The sequence below is a fragment of the Monodon monoceros genome, unplaced genomic scaffold (assembly GCF_005190385.1).
Source record: "Monodon monoceros isolate NGI ecotype Baffin Bay Population unplaced genomic scaffold, NGI_Narwhal_1 Super_Scaffold_4, whole genome shotgun sequence".
Lineage (NCBI taxonomy): Eukaryota > Metazoa > Chordata > Mammalia > Artiodactyla > Monodontidae > Monodon > Monodon monoceros.
The window spans coordinates 56,357,673-56,373,010 of NW_021703781.1; the positions used below are offsets into that span (position 1 = coordinate 56,357,673).

At 50.3% G+C, this 15,338-nt stretch overlaps 1 protein-coding gene across 4 annotated transcripts; it reads right to left on the reverse strand.

Moving 5' to 3' along the window:
* Window positions 1-57: 57 nt before the first annotated feature.
* Window positions 58-7,255, reverse strand: CUEDC2 (CUE domain containing 2). 4 transcript variants are annotated; one of them, XM_029245462.1, is made up of 9 exons: window positions 7,132-7,255; window positions 1,967-2,053; window positions 1,473-1,616; window positions 1,317-1,378; window positions 1,108-1,175; window positions 840-1,022; window positions 637-698; window positions 479-539; window positions 58-394 (listed from the first exon to the last, which is right to left on the reverse strand). In XM_029245462.1, exons 2-9 carry the CDS (start codon window positions 2,038-2,040, stop codon window positions 248-250), a joined length of 801 nt encoding a protein of 266 aa, XP_029101295.1. In that variant the 5' UTR covers window positions 2,041-2,053; window positions 7,132-7,255; the 3' UTR covers window positions 58-247. The 4 variants fall into 4 exon arrangements, with proteins under 4 accessions (XP_029101295.1, XP_029101296.1, XP_029101293.1 ...); XM_029245460.1 differs by having other exon boundaries at window positions 70-394; window positions 1,108-1,229; XM_029245461.1 differs by lacking the exon at window positions 7,132-7,255 and adding an exon at window positions 7,071-7,089 and having other exon boundaries at window positions 70-394; window positions 1,108-1,229.
* Window positions 7,256-15,338: the final 8,083 nt, after the last annotated feature.

Below are 15,338 nucleotides of genomic sequence, written 5' to 3' on the forward strand. Positions count from 1 at the left end.
TGAGGCTGGGAGAGACAGACACAGTACTCCAGCACCCCAGCTGTGAAATGACCAGAATGCACTCACACCTTCCTGGGGCTACCTTTACTGTACCCATGGCAGCTCCAAGAGGAGGTTAACACTGTGGAGCGAGGAAGTACGGAAAGACGGGGGGACAGGAGTTACGGCGGGCCCTGTGTGGAGGTGTAGGGCTCCTGCATCCCTCTGGGATCTGAGCCTAGACGGCTCCGGCAGTCTGGCGAGTGCCTCAGTGGAAGCGGTACTTTCTGGCTGGCTTGAGGTTGATGTATGTGGCCTTCATCTCCTCAGCCTCAGGGTTCCGCACATCTTTGAATCGCTCCCCTTTGGTGCTCACTACCTGGTTGTCGATGTATCGGATCAGCTTCTTGGGAGCCTGTCAAGCAATCAGGTAGTGAGTAGCAGAAGCCAGGAGACAGTTGCACCCACTCCATGACCCTAGGAGCTGCGACCGTCTCACCTCCTTAGGAGCCATAGGCCGGTGAATCTTCTGATCCTCTGCGCTATCCACCATCATGTACCTGCCAAAAACTTGGCTGGGTGAAGCTCCTGCCACCCTAGGAAAACCCTCTAAGGGCAGGGCCCGGCCCGGCCCGGCCCAGCCCAGCCCAGACTCACTTCTGCAGGATGAAAGACTTCAGCTCATCCTTTTGGGGGCCTCTGAGGCGCCTGGGCAGGTCCTGCAGAGAGGGGAAGCCTGTCTAGGGCCTAGGGTACCAGCAGGAAAAGCAAATGGGGATAGGCTAGGGGCGGGGGCTTAACACTAAGGTGGAACATAGCTGAGGTTACATGGGGTTGGGGGGCCGTCTAGCAGAGGATACCTGGTTGGGGCCATCCCAGGCTGGAGGCCCCTCCTCCTTCCCCTCTACCAGCATCTGCACAGCTTCTTCCAAGTCCCCTCGAGCTTTGGCCAACACCCACTGGGCCTGCTCCACCGAACAGGTAGGGAACACCTCCAGAAGTACGTCCACCCCTGGCAGCAGTTCCTCCTCAGCGCCGGATGCCTGTGGGCATAAATGTTGACAAGAGGCAATACTTCCTCCTTTCCAGGGCCCTAGCTCCCTCGTCAGTACCCTCCTCTACCAGTACCTCATCTTGGGTGTCCCCAGCAGCAGTCGGAGAAGACATCGTCTCTTCTTTGAGCCGCTGCAGAGGCTCTGGGGAGACAGATACCTGACCTTGGACCTCAGAGCTCTGTGGTTTCAGGTTCTCTTAAAGAGGCAGAAAGAGCAACAGGTTTGCCAGGGCTTTGGAGGATGGGGGTTTGAGTCACCCAAGTGCCCGATTCCCAGACTCACCTTTGTTCCTGGCACCACTCAACTGCCCTGAGAGCTTCCGCATCATTTCCCCTATTGTACCTCTGAAAAGGCAAGGAGGGCGGTAAAAGGACAACTCTGCCCACCCTCCACAATCAGCCAGCCCTCCTCCTCCTCTTGGTCCCAGCCAGGCCCCACCTTGGGATGTAGGCGAAGCCAGGCACATAGGCCTCCATCATCTCAGTGAAGGCCTCCATATCGAAATTCTCCTCCGATGGGCCTGAGGGGCCCAGGTCCTCAAGGACCCCGAGCACATAGGAGAAGATGACCTCATCCAAGCCGCTGCAGCAAGGGGACAGGACAAGCCCTGTTACCTCCAGCATTGCCACCTAGCCTGGGACTCCAGCCCTGGGCTTCATGGGGTCCAGGAGCCAGACCTCAAGCCAGAAGAGTATCCCACCCCCCCCCCCCCCAACCCCCTCAGAGCTTTGGTTTCCCATCTGTTCAACAAGGGTGACAGGAACAGGATGAGAGGTGAGGCCATACCAGCAAATCATAACCAGCCCTCCTCCACCTGAGGAATAGGGCTGAGTACTTCCCACCCCAGTCTTTCCATTGGCAAAGGCCCAGAGTACTGCCCAGCAGCTCCAACTCTGGCCGCAGCATGACCCTTCTAGGAGAGCAGCTTCTACCTGAGGTCAGCCTCTGGGAGGTGCGTCTGAACAAAGGCAAGGAGGGCTGCACTGACAATCCTCTCCAGCTCCATGCTCTCTCCTCTTCTGAAGGGACACAAGACAGAGGCTTGTCAGGCCCTCTTCTGCCTGCCCCTGCCCACCAGGTCCAGGGGCGGCCAGCTCCTCCCTCCTGCCCTGCTGTAGAAACGATTTGTTGATGTTGCCCATAGCTTCCAGTTCTTCAGCCCTCCCCCACTCCCTCAAGCAGAGCCACAGCCCCCTGCCTGCCTATCTCTCCACCTCCTCCAGCCTGAGACAGGGCAGGACACTGCCTCAGGAGAAAGTTTCCAGAGGGGACGTTTCCCTCCCCCCTCCCCCAACCTCTCCCCATCTCCCCACCCCATTCCCCAACAGTAGGCCTAGACCCTCTGGAAAGAAGCCAAGGTCTTGAGGTCACATGCCTCCTGGCTGAGGAATCCCATCACTGAGAGGGCCACTTGGCCCCCACGTCCAACCACAAGGGACCCATTGTCCAGCCCCCCAAGGAGCAGGCCTCAGGACTGAGCACAGCCATTCCCCCACCCAGAGTGGGCCACCCACCCTCTGCACAAAGGGGCTTTTCTGGCTCTGGGGCCCAGATAGAAGGGGAAGCCTTTCATGAATTCTCTCTTCCTACCAGGTCCTTGCCCTTCCAGCAGCTTGGGCCTATCTACGGAGGACTTTCCATCCTCCGTCCCAAGGCCTACGGAGCCCTACAAGATCTGGCCTTTGCTTACCTCTCCAACCTCACCACTCCCTCCTTGCTAACTCCACTCCTGCCCAGCAGCCTCCTTGCTATTCCTCAGACTTGCCCAGTTTCTTTCTACCTGTCTCCTCCAGATATCCACATGGCTCATCCCCTCACCTCTGCCAGGGCTCTGCTCAAATGTTGCCTCCATAGAGAGACCTTTCCTGACTAACCGACCAAAATTAGGCATTCCCCATACTCCCCAATCCCTTACTCTGCTTTATTTTCTATATAGCATATACTACAGCTCCATGTTATCTTTATGTTTATTTGCCTGTTGTCCTCCCCCACAGAATGTACACTTCAAGAAGATGGAGTTTGAGGGGGGGATACTTTGTCTTATCCATTGGTATAGCCCTAGCACCTAGAAGAATGCCTGCACTTAGTAGGTGCTCGATAAATACTTATTGACTTATTTCATTCCTACTTACATGCTTTTGACTCCCTAAAGTCTGTATTTGGTAGTCAGGAACATTTAGGTGGTAAAGAACTGCTCCAGACCCACGAGTCCAAATGTCAGCTCATTACCCCACTCAGAAGACTCAGGGGCACCTCAAACTGCACCTAGCCCCAACTCACCATATCCTCCCGATGTGTGTACTCCCCCTCCAAACAGGCACCTCCTCCTGTTTCACCGGCTAACATGACTCACTCAGCTACCGAACCTGAAACTTGGGGGTTACCCATGATTTCACCCTCTCTCAACCCCTGCTGCAATCAATCAATCACCAGGTCCTGTTGAATCTATTCCCTTATTATTCTCCATTCTATCCACTTCTCCCCAACTTCAGTCTGGCTTCTGCTCTACTAAATTTTCTCAGGCTAAGGGCATGAGTTACTTTTTCAGGTTTTGGTCTCCTTAGGTTGAACCATATGAACTTGCCAATATTACCTGTTTTTGATCTGAAAAAGAAAAGAAAAAGGCAATTTCTTGTAGTTTCACCTAATATTTGCCCTTTCAAGTAGTACCAATGTTGGTCCTGGAGGCACCACATCCTCCTATTTCTCTTCTACCTCTCTGGCCATTTCTTCCCAGGCTCCTTCTCTGTCCCCCTCTCCTCTGCTTCCCTCTAAATGTGGCAGCAAAGCTCAGGCTCAAAGCTGCTTCTCCTTTCTCCTCAGTCTGCACCCTCTCTCTCTGGAAAATCTCATCTGGTCCCACATCTTCTTGTACCAACTCCATGTCACCAATTCCCAAATGTCCAATCCTATAGTCCAGTCTCCTCCTCTGAGCTACACACTTGTACGTCTACCTCTCTGACACCTCCGTGGGGATGACTTAACATGTCCCAAACTGACATTCTTCCAAGTCTTTTATTCCTCCAAGGCTGTCCTCAGTATACGCACGTCCATGTACCCAGCTGTTCCTGCCACAAGTCTGGGAATTATCTCAGTATACGCATGTCCACGTACCCAGCTGTTCCTGCCACAAGTCTGGGAATTATCATTGACACCATCCTACCTCTTGCCTTCTCACATCCAATCAGTCACCATGCCCTGACCATTATCCCTCAACATATCTACTTGTCTCCATCTCTACTCCCACTTGGCTCCAACTCTTGCCTTAACTGCAAGAGTTTCCTAAATGTTCTCCCCACTACCATCTTTCCCCCAACAACCTATTCTCTACAAAGATCATGGCTGTACAATATTTACCAAAAAATCACACTTTTTCTGCTTAAAATCTATCAGTGATTTCCTGCTTCCCTTCAGATAAGTCCAGCTTCTTTTTATGGCCCTCAATTCAGGGCCTTACTCCTGCCTACATCTCTCCAGCCTCACCACGCACCACCCACCCCCGGGATCACTCCCCTCCACCCCGGCTTGCTTTCAGCTTGCCAGCACTCCAGCTTTTTCACAGCAAGGGTCTTTGCACAAACTGTTTCCTCTGCCTGGGCAACATGCCACCTCCACCCCTTCACTTGCTAACTCCTCTCACCTTTCAGGTTTCAGTTTACAATTTCCTTCAAGGGATGCTCCCCTGACCCTTTAGAACTGGTTTGGTCTCCTCTATCTTACATCCTCATTGCAGACTACACTTTTCCTTACTTAGCAGCACCTTTTACAGCTATAATCAAAACATTATTGGGGCAATATTTAATGTTTCTTCCACATGTTTCATGAGGGCAGAGACTACACTCCTGGCTTATTCATCAGTGTACACTCAGTGTCTTCTGTGAAGTAGACACTCAATAAACAGTTACTCCCCACTTTAGAAATGAAGAGATTGAAGCTGAGTGGGTTTAATGACTTGCCCAAAGTCACCTGGCTTAACTGTGGTAGTCAGGAGATAAATCCAGGACACCTAGTTGAGTGAGTGTATATTTTAGGGGCTACTCCAGGGGATGGGGAGATGTCAAGACCTCCAATTGGGTTGAGATAGGGCTACCATCTATTATCGCAGTTCCCTTGTCCCCTGACTGGTAACACAGAGTTGCTGTGACAGCACAGGGGTTGCTCAGGACAGGAGAACTGAGAAGCCCTATCCTACCAGGGGAGGCTAGCCTCTTGCTCCAGACCCTAGTGTAGGCCCTGGGGAGGAAGAGAACTGCTCAGACAGGGCACACCAGATCCCATCATGCAGCTCCCCCAAGAAGTCAGCCCCCTAGGGAGACCTACATCCACCCTGGGTTATACCAATCCTGGCTGCTAGCAGTTGCCTGCCAACCTCTGCTGGGACAAAAGTCCACGGATGCTGCATGAAAGCTTCTAGGGAAGAAGCTCTCAGGGATGTGTCTGATGCCCCTAGGTTTCTAACCAAGGTCCAAGAGCCAGGGAGTTATTATTAGGAAACAACCCCCCCCCCCACTGTGCCCAAATAAAAAAGTCTTCCTGCCCTGAGCTTTTGCTCTAGCTTGTCTCCTAATGGAACATCCCCCTTCCTGATGTTCTTGGGCTGCCCAAACTTCACCCAGCCTTCAAAGCTTGCCACTTCTTTTTCACCCTTCTCCATCCCCCTAGGCTTCCTCAGCATCTCTTTCCTACCCAGAGGCTTTTCCTAATATTTCTCCTCCATAGTCCCTAAGCTGGGGAAGCTGCAGCCTGAACAGCCAGCCTTCTCCAGGGCAAGAACATGATTTCCCTGAGACTTTTCAAATTCTGGATATAGCCCACAGAACCCCGTTACTTCCTGGGGGCTCCAAATAAGGGTCCACTGGTTAGCTGCACCCATGAAATGTGATTGTCATCCTGTCATGAGTCCTGTTTAAACACCTCTGATGAAGGTAAAAATATTCAGCATTTACTGACTGCTTACAATCTATCAGGGATTGTTCTATGCACTTTACATGTATTAACTTACCTAATCCTCACAATTACCTTAACATATAGATGCTAATATATCATATTGATATTATCCCATTTACCCAAAAGGAAATGGAGGCACTGAGAGGTTAAGTAACTTGCCTAGGGTCACACAGTAAGTTAATGGCAGATTTACACCCAGGCGGTCTGGCTCATTGTTAACCACTACACTATACCACCTTTCATGATGCAAATGGTCAGTCCCCAGCCTGTAATCTGATCCTTGCTTGGCTGGCCCTCTGCCTACCTCGGAATCTTTGCTCACACCATTCTCCCCATTCAGAATGTCTTTCCCTTTGCCTCTCACTCTGCAGGCCTCACTTCCTCCCTGGAGCCAACCCTGACTGCCCCATCCTCACTGCCCTCGGCTGGTCTGAGAGCATCCCCAGGACCAAGCACAGGCCTGGACTTTCCAGATGTTCCATAAAACCCCCCTGGACAAGTTTAAGTGAGACTCGGGGAAGGAGTACCATGTTGTTCCCTTGGGGTGGGGAGATGCCCAAGGTGGAGGGAGAGCAGAAGGCCATGTGGGAGGAGGAATTCTGGGAAGCAGAGTGGAAGAAGTCTGGGGCACTCAAGAGGGTCTAGAAACGAGGTCTTCACTGCTTCTCCCAGCCCTTACGAAGCCCAGCTCCTGGGGCCCTAGTCCCATAACGCAGGTTACAGAGCACATCATTGTACCCTGACCCCCAAGTCAGGTCTTAGAGGAGCCAAGGACACCGATGGGTACACAAGGGATTCCGGCATCCAAAGGCAGGAGCACAAATGGGGGGAGGCGGGAATACAGGAAGTGGGACCATGATGATGGCCGACCCCTGAAGCAGGAGCTCCCTAAACGAGCTAGCGGGGTACCCATAAGCATCCAGAATAGTGGGCCCGAGGGCACAGGGATGCGGTTGCGGCCCTGAGGGACACATGACGAGGGAGGCCTGAGCAAGCTAGGATGTGCCTTGATACAGGCCACGGCGAGAATCAGAGATGGGGTTCCGGCGGGCCCCGGGGGTACCGTGGGGAGACACACAGGACGGGTACCCTGGGTCAACGCTCTCCGCGACTCTTTTAGGCCTGGGCCGGGGCCTGGAGGGGAAATCACCTGCTCCTTCGGGCGCCGCCGGCGACTTGTCCCGCGCGGTGCAGCTCTCATCCCCCAGCCCCACCAACGAGATCAAAGGCGGGGCCCAGAGCGGTTACTTTCCAGAAGCGCCGTGGTAGCCATTTTTAAGAAGGGCATGCCCACAAGTGGGCGGTGCTCCTGCTACCATTCTCATTTGTCTCAGAGCTTTGGGCGAGATCCCGCGGCGGCCATTTTTGTTGAGAGTAGGGAGGAGTTAGGCGTGGAGGTCCAGCCAGTGGGTGGAGTCTCAGTGACTGACTGTATCCCCTTCTAGTGCCTTGCCGTCTGCACAGATGGGAGAACATTTTGACCACACCTGGTGTCTTCCCATCCGTCTTATTTCCTCGCCCCCAAATCTCCGCCCTCAAATCCTGTAGCTTCCCCACCCCCACCCCGCCCTTGTCTCTCCCTGGTTGGTTCTGGTGGCCCTACTCCTAGACCCAGTGTTCTTCCCCAAATCCCGTCTCTCCCCCTTCGTGTCCAGTCCATATTCAAGCCCTGTCACCCAACAACTCTTAGGTGCTGACTTACCCGCCATATCTAACTCTCCTTTGTATTCTCTTAACAGCGATGTTTCCCCAAGATTAGTGTGGGTTACAGGGCCTGGGTCTTGGGACCTGGAGCCTGGTTTGGATGGGGAAGGCGGGGCAGCAGGTGCTCTGAGCGAGGATCCACCTGAGTGCAGATCCAGGACGGCCTGCAGGCCATGCCCACCCCCAGTAACTTCATGCCTGAGTTGGCAGGGCTTCTCATTTATGACAGGACGGCTGAACTCCAGTAACCTGTAAGGCCTCAGCTTCCTCTTTCTCTTCCTGCTACGGAGCTTCCTGGCGCTACCCTGTGGGGAAGCCCATAGCCTTCCCTTCCCAAGAACCCTTTAATGGGTCATGAGGGAAGGAGTTCCATTCAAGGATGAACTCTCCCATCCCCGATCAGCAGGGATGAGCCTCTTTTTAGGGCTAGTCCCCTTGTAGGGCGCTGGGGACCCAGAGATTGTCCCTATCCACAGGAGTTCACAGTCCAAGGTAGAAAGTCCCATCCTCTCTTCCCTAAGCACTGAGGCAGTGCCAAAATATGGAGAAAAAGGGGATCACTGCTCCCTCTTCCAGTCCTGTCCCTCACAGCAGCCTCCCACCTCCCCACCAGGATCGTCTGGCCTCAAAGAGAGCAAGATGTTGGCTGCTGGGGAGAGGGGGCAGGAAAGGGGAGGGAAGAAGGAGGGAGCACCTTTAGCAACGTGTCTCCCATAAAAGCACTGCTGCTGCCAGCCTGGTGCTGCTGGTGTTAATGAGGGGTGAGGTGACAGCCACTTTCAACTCTGGCCAAGCAGGCCCCTGGGAAAGGGGTGACGGATAGCTGCCAGCCCTCTGAAGACTTGGCCATCGCCCCCCTCCCCCAGTCCCCTATCCTCCCTCCCCCTCCGTTGCACAATACTGATGATGAGTCTCCTCTCCCTACCACCCCCATTACAGGAATTTTCAGGTTTCCTCAGAAGAGCTGTCCCTAGTCCTGGCTCAGGACCCTTGTGGCCATCCCTGAGGCATACCATTTCCCCTCCCCCACGGCCTGTTTCTTGAATAGCAGTTGGATGTAGCTACATATTATCGTGGGAAAGAACTTCCTGAGCTTTCAGGGAAGGATGATGGGAAAGACCATTTAGAGGGAGCCCCTCAATTCCCAGTTCAGACCCTGGAGAGTCTCAACTCTGTGCAGCAAGGGTTAGGTTTTGGAGTCAGAGGACAGAGAGTGGGCTGAGGAGAGGGACCACCACAGGCACAAGGACACACACAAACTGTAAGGCAGGGGATCCAGGGATCACTTGTCCTTCTCGACATTCCATAGCAGGCTAGACCTTAAGCTCCCGATTTGCTGTCCCCTCAGGTCTCAATCTCTCTCCACAGGATGGGAACAAACCCCACTTACGCTTTGGGTGGTGCTTGAAGCTACATGAGGTGAAAGGAGGTATAGCGATACCTCCTCTCTCCCCATTCCGTCAAACGAATTCTGCAACAGATGCTGGGTCTCCTGAGCTGATGGGAGAAGCCAGAAGCCTGCGCTGAAGCTTCCCCTAGCACATCAATTCCCCATCATCCAACCTCAGAATGAGGAAATTGGGCTTGAATTAGGCATAAAGAGCAGATTTCCCAGACATTAAGAGCAGAGAAAGAACCCAGCTGGCTGGTCTCAAGGGGTGGGAGGGACTCAGAGGCTGAGGTGAGGAAGGGAACGCTTTGAAAGATGGGGTGGGGGGGAAGAGGGGGGTACCCACTCTTGCTTGAGGTCAGCAAGGGCTCTCTGGGCAGGGTGCCTGGCCCTCCCACACCTTCCTCCTTTCTCAGAAGAGCCAGGATGGGGCGGGGGCAGGAGTTGGCTGGGGCGGGCCCTATTTAAGGAGCAGTCTCTGGGAGCATCACTGTAGATCCAGCTCCAGGAGGGAGAGAAGAGGCTTCATGGGTAAGTGCAGACCCCTTTCTCTCAACTCAAGCAGGGTGGGGGTAGGGTGACTCCTGAGCCTGCCAGCTTGCCTCTCCCATCTCCAGGGATAGGCTGCAGGTCCGCCCTGTGAATGGGAATAGCACCCCAGCCCTCAGTTTAACCTTGTAGAAAGTCAACGTGTGTTTCAGGGAAGTCTTTCTCTTCTGCTCCCTTATCTATCCCAGGTACTTCAGATCTTCACTTCAGGTGGGGAGATTTTCAGGGAGCTGGGACTCCTGGACCTCCCTCTACCTTGGGGATCCATATTTTGTGGGTCCTCTTTGGCTCAGGAAGCTACTCATTCTCTAGAGAAATGCCCTTCTCAGTGTACATGTTCTGGCTGTTCCCCTAGCCCCTTGCCCATCCAGTTCCACATCTGGCCCCACCAGAAGCGTATCTGGGCAGGAGATGACGGGTCTGACTCTGCAGTACCCACGGAATCCCTACCACAGCCCTGAGTCCCCTCCCCTCATATCCTACATCAGTATCCTGTTAGAATTTAGAGAAGCCTTACCTCTTTCCCTAGCAATGGGCCCCTATTTTCAGCTCCGAGCTCAGACCCTCGATGGGATAGGAGGAATATTGAGATCCCAGGTTCCTCTTCTGACACGTCCTGGGAATGGGGGAAAATTCACAGAAGGGAGCACAGGAGGGCAGCATCAAGGCTAAGAGAACTTTGGCCATCTGGCTCTGAGAACTGAATTCCATAGGCTGTGAGCTCTAGCAAATGCCCTGGGGACTCAGTTCTGGTGCCCGGCTGTGCTGTACTGTCAATACTGAGGTCATGGGGGACCTGCTGTCTCAGACTCACAGCGTCCCAGCCAGGTGCTGCCACCTGCCAGAACTTTTAATAACTTCGAGTTACTCTTCTTGTCAAAGACTTCAATGGCTCCCCAAAACTCCTCACTTTGCCATTAAAGTCTTTCAAAGTATGGCCTCCACTTAGCTTTCAAGCCTGATCTTCCATTGCTCCCTGGTTATAACCTGTCCTCCAATGAAACCCTGCTACTTCCTGCTCCCGCTGCCATGCTTTTATTCATGCTGATCCCTCCTCAGTTCTCCCTGGGACACCTCCATTCCATCGCTATCTGTTGGAATCCTATACATCCTTCAAAGCCTCTCTCAGATGCCTCTTACAAGAATCTTCTTCAACCCCTTAATGATGCATACGATCTCCTACAAATCCTCCGCACTCCGCTTCCAGTGGGGCTTGATTCATGAGCCCCAGAGTGTCTAGTCCTGTGTTCTACACAGAGTGGCTGTTCAATAAACGTTCCTTGTATTTTGCTGAGTGTGTCTCATGTATGAAGAGGCAGTTTGGCCTAGATGTTAAGGCTACAGTCAGATTTCCCAGGTGTATTCTCTGTGTGTACCCTTGGGTAAGTTGTTAACTTCTATCGGCCTCAGTTTCCTAATCTATAAATGGGAATAATAATTATATCCACATCAAGGTTTTTGTGAAGATTAAATGATAGTTTTTGTACAGGGCTCTAGCACAGTGCCTGCACATAGTAAGCTCTGAGTTAAGTGTGTGAGATTGCTATGATTCTTTTTGTTGTGTGTGTGTGTGTGTGTATTTTGGCTGTGCCATGTCACATGGCATGCGGGATGGTTCCCTGGCCAGGGATGGAACCTGGGCCTCCACTGTGAAAGCACCAAATCCTAACCACTGGGCCACCAGGGAACTCCCTGTTATGATTCTTATTATCCTCCCTTCAGTAGGATGTGAGCTACCCAGCTGGGAGGTAGGACAGGGTTTAAAATTGGTCAGTCAGGGTTTATTGAGCAAAGGGCTCTAGACCAGATGCCAGGGTTGGGTAAAGCTGGGGCAAGGCCAGGAGGAGAAGGCCACCAAGATGAGTTTGGTAGCCCAAGCCCTGCTGGGATCTAGAAGCTCTGGATTCCCACCTACTGTGTGACATTGGGTGAGTCACTCCTTCTCTCTGGCCTCGGTTTCCCAGCATAAGGTCACCTGAGGAGGTTGGGCCAGGTGAACAGTAAAGTCCCTGGCAGCCCAGATGTTTTATGAGTTCTAAGGGTTAAGTTCAAAGAAAAGAACAAAGAAGCATCTAGGCTCCCTGCAGGGCTTCTTTACATCCTTAGGGCTGGAGCAAGCACTGGGGTTTGGAAAGATTGGCATGTTGGACTGAGCTGAGTGGCAGCACTTCCTTCAAAAAGCCTGTAATTGGGGGCCTCCTCCCTCACTGGGGCTGGGGGATAGGGGTATATTGTTTGCAGTATCTGGGCATTTCCAGGGCATATGTGGAAGACTTGGGGGAAGAATGTGAGCAATGCAGATTCTCAGGGATGGGGAAGTGTTTTTTTTGTTTTTAAATTCCTGTGAATGGAATTTTGGGAGATGTGTACTTAGTTCTTTTTTTAAAATTAATTAATTAATTTTGGCTGTGTTGGGTCTTCGTTGCTGCGTGCGATCTTTCTCTAGTTGCGGTGAGCGGGGTCTACTCTTCACGTTGCGGTGCGCGGGCTTCTCATTGCAGTGGCTTCTCTTGTTGTGGAGCACGGGCTCTAGGCATGCGGGCTCAGTAGCTGCGGCACGTGGGCCCTAGAGCACGCGGGCTTCAGTAGTTGTGGCTCGCAGGCTCAGTAGTTGTGGCTCGCGGGCTCTAGAGTGCAGGCTCAGTAGTTGTGGCGCATGGGCTTAGTTGCTGCGCGGCATGTGGGATCTTCCCGGACTAGGGCTCAAACCCACGTCCCCTACATTGGCAGGCGGATTCTTAACCACTGAGCCACCAGGGAAGTCCCGAGATGGGGGAAGTTGAGAGACTTCAAGGGTCTGGACCTGAGACGATAGAGAAGGAAGGGGATTCAGAACACACCTAACTTGGTATGAGACTCATGATTTACTTGAAGCCTGCCTTGTTTCAAAAAAAGGATTAGAGGAGGCTTACCAGCATGCAGACAATTCTCTAAGATTAAAACATAAAACCTGTGACAGAGTACATTTTAAGTGTGTATCCTTTTTGATCCAGAGATTCAATTTACTTATTATTGCTATTTTTATTTTTAGTTAGAAATTATTTCAAACTTAAAGAAAAGTAGCCAGAATCGTACAAAGAACTCTGGCTTAGCCTTCTACCAGATTGACCAACTGTTAACGTTTTGCCATGCTGCTTTCTCTAATCTATAGTCCTCATTCAAATCTTGTTACTTGTCCCGACACTGTCCTTCACAACAATTTTCATCCTCGTCCAGGATCCAAAACAGGATCATGTGTTGCATTTAGTTTTCATGCCTCTTTTTGTCTCCTTTGACCTGAAACCTTTGTCTTTTATGACATTGACATTTTTGAACAATTTTCTCTCAATTTAGGTTTATCTGAGGTTTCCTCATGATTATGCCTTACTGCTGAACTGATGTTGTATTTTTCAGTTTAACATATCAGACAGTACATGATGTCAATTTGTCTCTGTTAAAGAAAAAATTTTAGGGACTTCCCTGGTGGCACAGTGGTTAAGAATCCACCTGCCAATGCAGGGGACATGGGTTCAATCCCTGGTCCGGGAAGATCCCACACGTCGCGGAGCAACTAAGCCTGTGCATCACAACCACTAAGCCTGCGCTCTAGAGCCCGTGCGCCACAACTACTGAAGCCTGCGCGCCTAGAGCCTGTGCTCTGCAACAAGAGAAGCCACCGCAATGAGAAGCCTGCGTGCCGCAACCAGAGAAAGCCCGTGCGCAGCACCGAAGACCCAATGCAGCCAAAAATAAATAAATAAATTGAAAAAAAGTTTTTTAAAGAAACCCATTAAAGATGGTAAGAAAGACTTTAAGAGGGACTACTGCAATGGGGTTAAAGTGTTATCCACCAGTTTTCTATATTATATTATCACGTTACTATTTTTTTTCAGGTTACTATTTTAAAATTTGTGATTAATAAATATCTTATTGGAACATATTTGAAACTATATAAATATCCAGTTTCACATCAAACTTTCACCCATCAGTTTTAGTATTCAGAAATGATTCTCACCGGAATCAATCATTACTCTGATGATTGGGAATGGTGATTTTCTAATTTCATCATTACTTCTACTATAAGGAAGAGCTTTCCTTTCATATGTACTTTTTAGTTAGCATTAGTATGGACCTAGGGATCCTTATTTTATTCAGCAGGTTATAATCTGTTACTGTGATTATTTGTTTCGATGCTTAAATTGTCCTTGATTTGGTCAGTGGAAGTCCCTTCAAGTTGGCTCCTTTGTTCTTTTGACATTTTTGATCAGTCCTTTATTTTCTGGCACAAGTTGTTCCAGTCTCATCTTGTACCTTCCCTGCCACAGCCTTGGAATCAGCCATTTTCCTGAGGGGACTGGTTCCTTTTACTGGAGAATGTAATTTAGAACCAAAGATCTAGGCACTGGCTGTGCTTGTGCTGCTAGGGTGGCATTGTTCAATGATTCAATTTCTAATTCTAAGACTTCAGATTCCACAATTTAACACTCGTGTATGTGAATAAAGATGCATATTCAAGGACATTTATTCTCATTACCCTCACAGCTTCCAAATAAGACCAAGCCATCAGCTTATTTTTTGCCTGTATTACTTCAAAAGCCTCCTAACTGCTCTCCCGATTTTCAAAATGGCCCCTCTATAGTCTCTTTTCCACACAGTATCCAGAATAACTTAAAAAAAAAAAAAAACTCATCACATTTCCCCCTGCTCATAACCCTCCATCCCCTAAGAATAAAATCCAAATTTTTCTACATGGCTTCAAGGTACCACAGGATCCAGCCTCATCTGTAACCTCATTAATTATCACTTTCCCGCTCGCTCACAGGACAAGGACACCCCAGCCAAAGGGTGTTTGTACTTGCTTTTCTCCCCCAGCTATTCAAATGGCTCGTAAAGGTCTTTATTAGGTCTCCACTCAAGAGTCACCTCTTCAGAGAAGCCTTCCCTAATTATCCTGTTGAAAACAGCACCCCATTACTTATCACTGTATGACATTACATCGTATATTCCCATTTGCTTGCTGTCAGTCTCTGTTTCTCTACATTACACCTCTAAAGTAGGCTCCACGAGGGCAGGGAGTTGTTTGGTTTTTCTCCCGTAGTACCAGTGCCTAGAACACTGCCCAGCAAACTGTGGGCTCTCAAATGCCTGTCGAGTGAATAAAGATAACTTTCATTCCTTGGGACGTTTGCACCCACCATACTTCCTGCCTGGCTTCCCCTCACCCTTCTCTTTGCATGGCTAGCTTCTTCATATTCTTTAGATCTCAGCTTAAATGTCTTCCATAAGGACAGAAACTGCCATGGCTGTCTCATTCACTATGGTATCCTCAGGGCCTACCACAGTTCCTGGCAAATAAAAGGCACTCAAGAAATTTGTTGGATGGACTTTTAATAGCTAAAAACTGGAAAGAATCCAAATGCTATAGAATATTGGATGACTGTTAAAGAATGAGGTAACTCCATGTGCATTGGCATAAAATGATGTCCAAGATATACTTAATGTATAATGCAACAAGCAAAACTGTGCAATTCATTTTATGTAATTAATACTAGGTGAACAGAAAAAAATAGTAAAAAATACTAGATTGGACCTCAGTGATCATTTGGGGGTGAGAGATATTAGAACAGATTTTAACTTCCTATTTTATAAATTTCTGTATTGCAGACTACTTTTTAAGAACAAACACTACCCTTTGAGCACTTAGTACATGACAGGCACTGTGGTAAACATTTTTT

Excerpts from the sequence above, each read along its gene's own strand:
- CUEDC2 (XM_029245460.1), bottom strand. The coding sequence starts at position 2,040 with ATGGAGCTGGAGAGGATTGTCAGTGCAGCCCTCCTTGCCTTTGTTCAG. Across the intron at positions 540-636 it reads AAGTCTTTCATCCTGCAGAA|GTACATGATGGTGGATAGCG; the intron begins GTGAGTCTGGGC and ends AGTTTTTGGCAG. Across the intron at positions 395-478 it reads GGCCTATGGCTCCTAAGGAG|GCTCCCAAGAAGCTGATCCG; the intron begins GTGAGACGGTCG and ends ATTGCTTGACAG.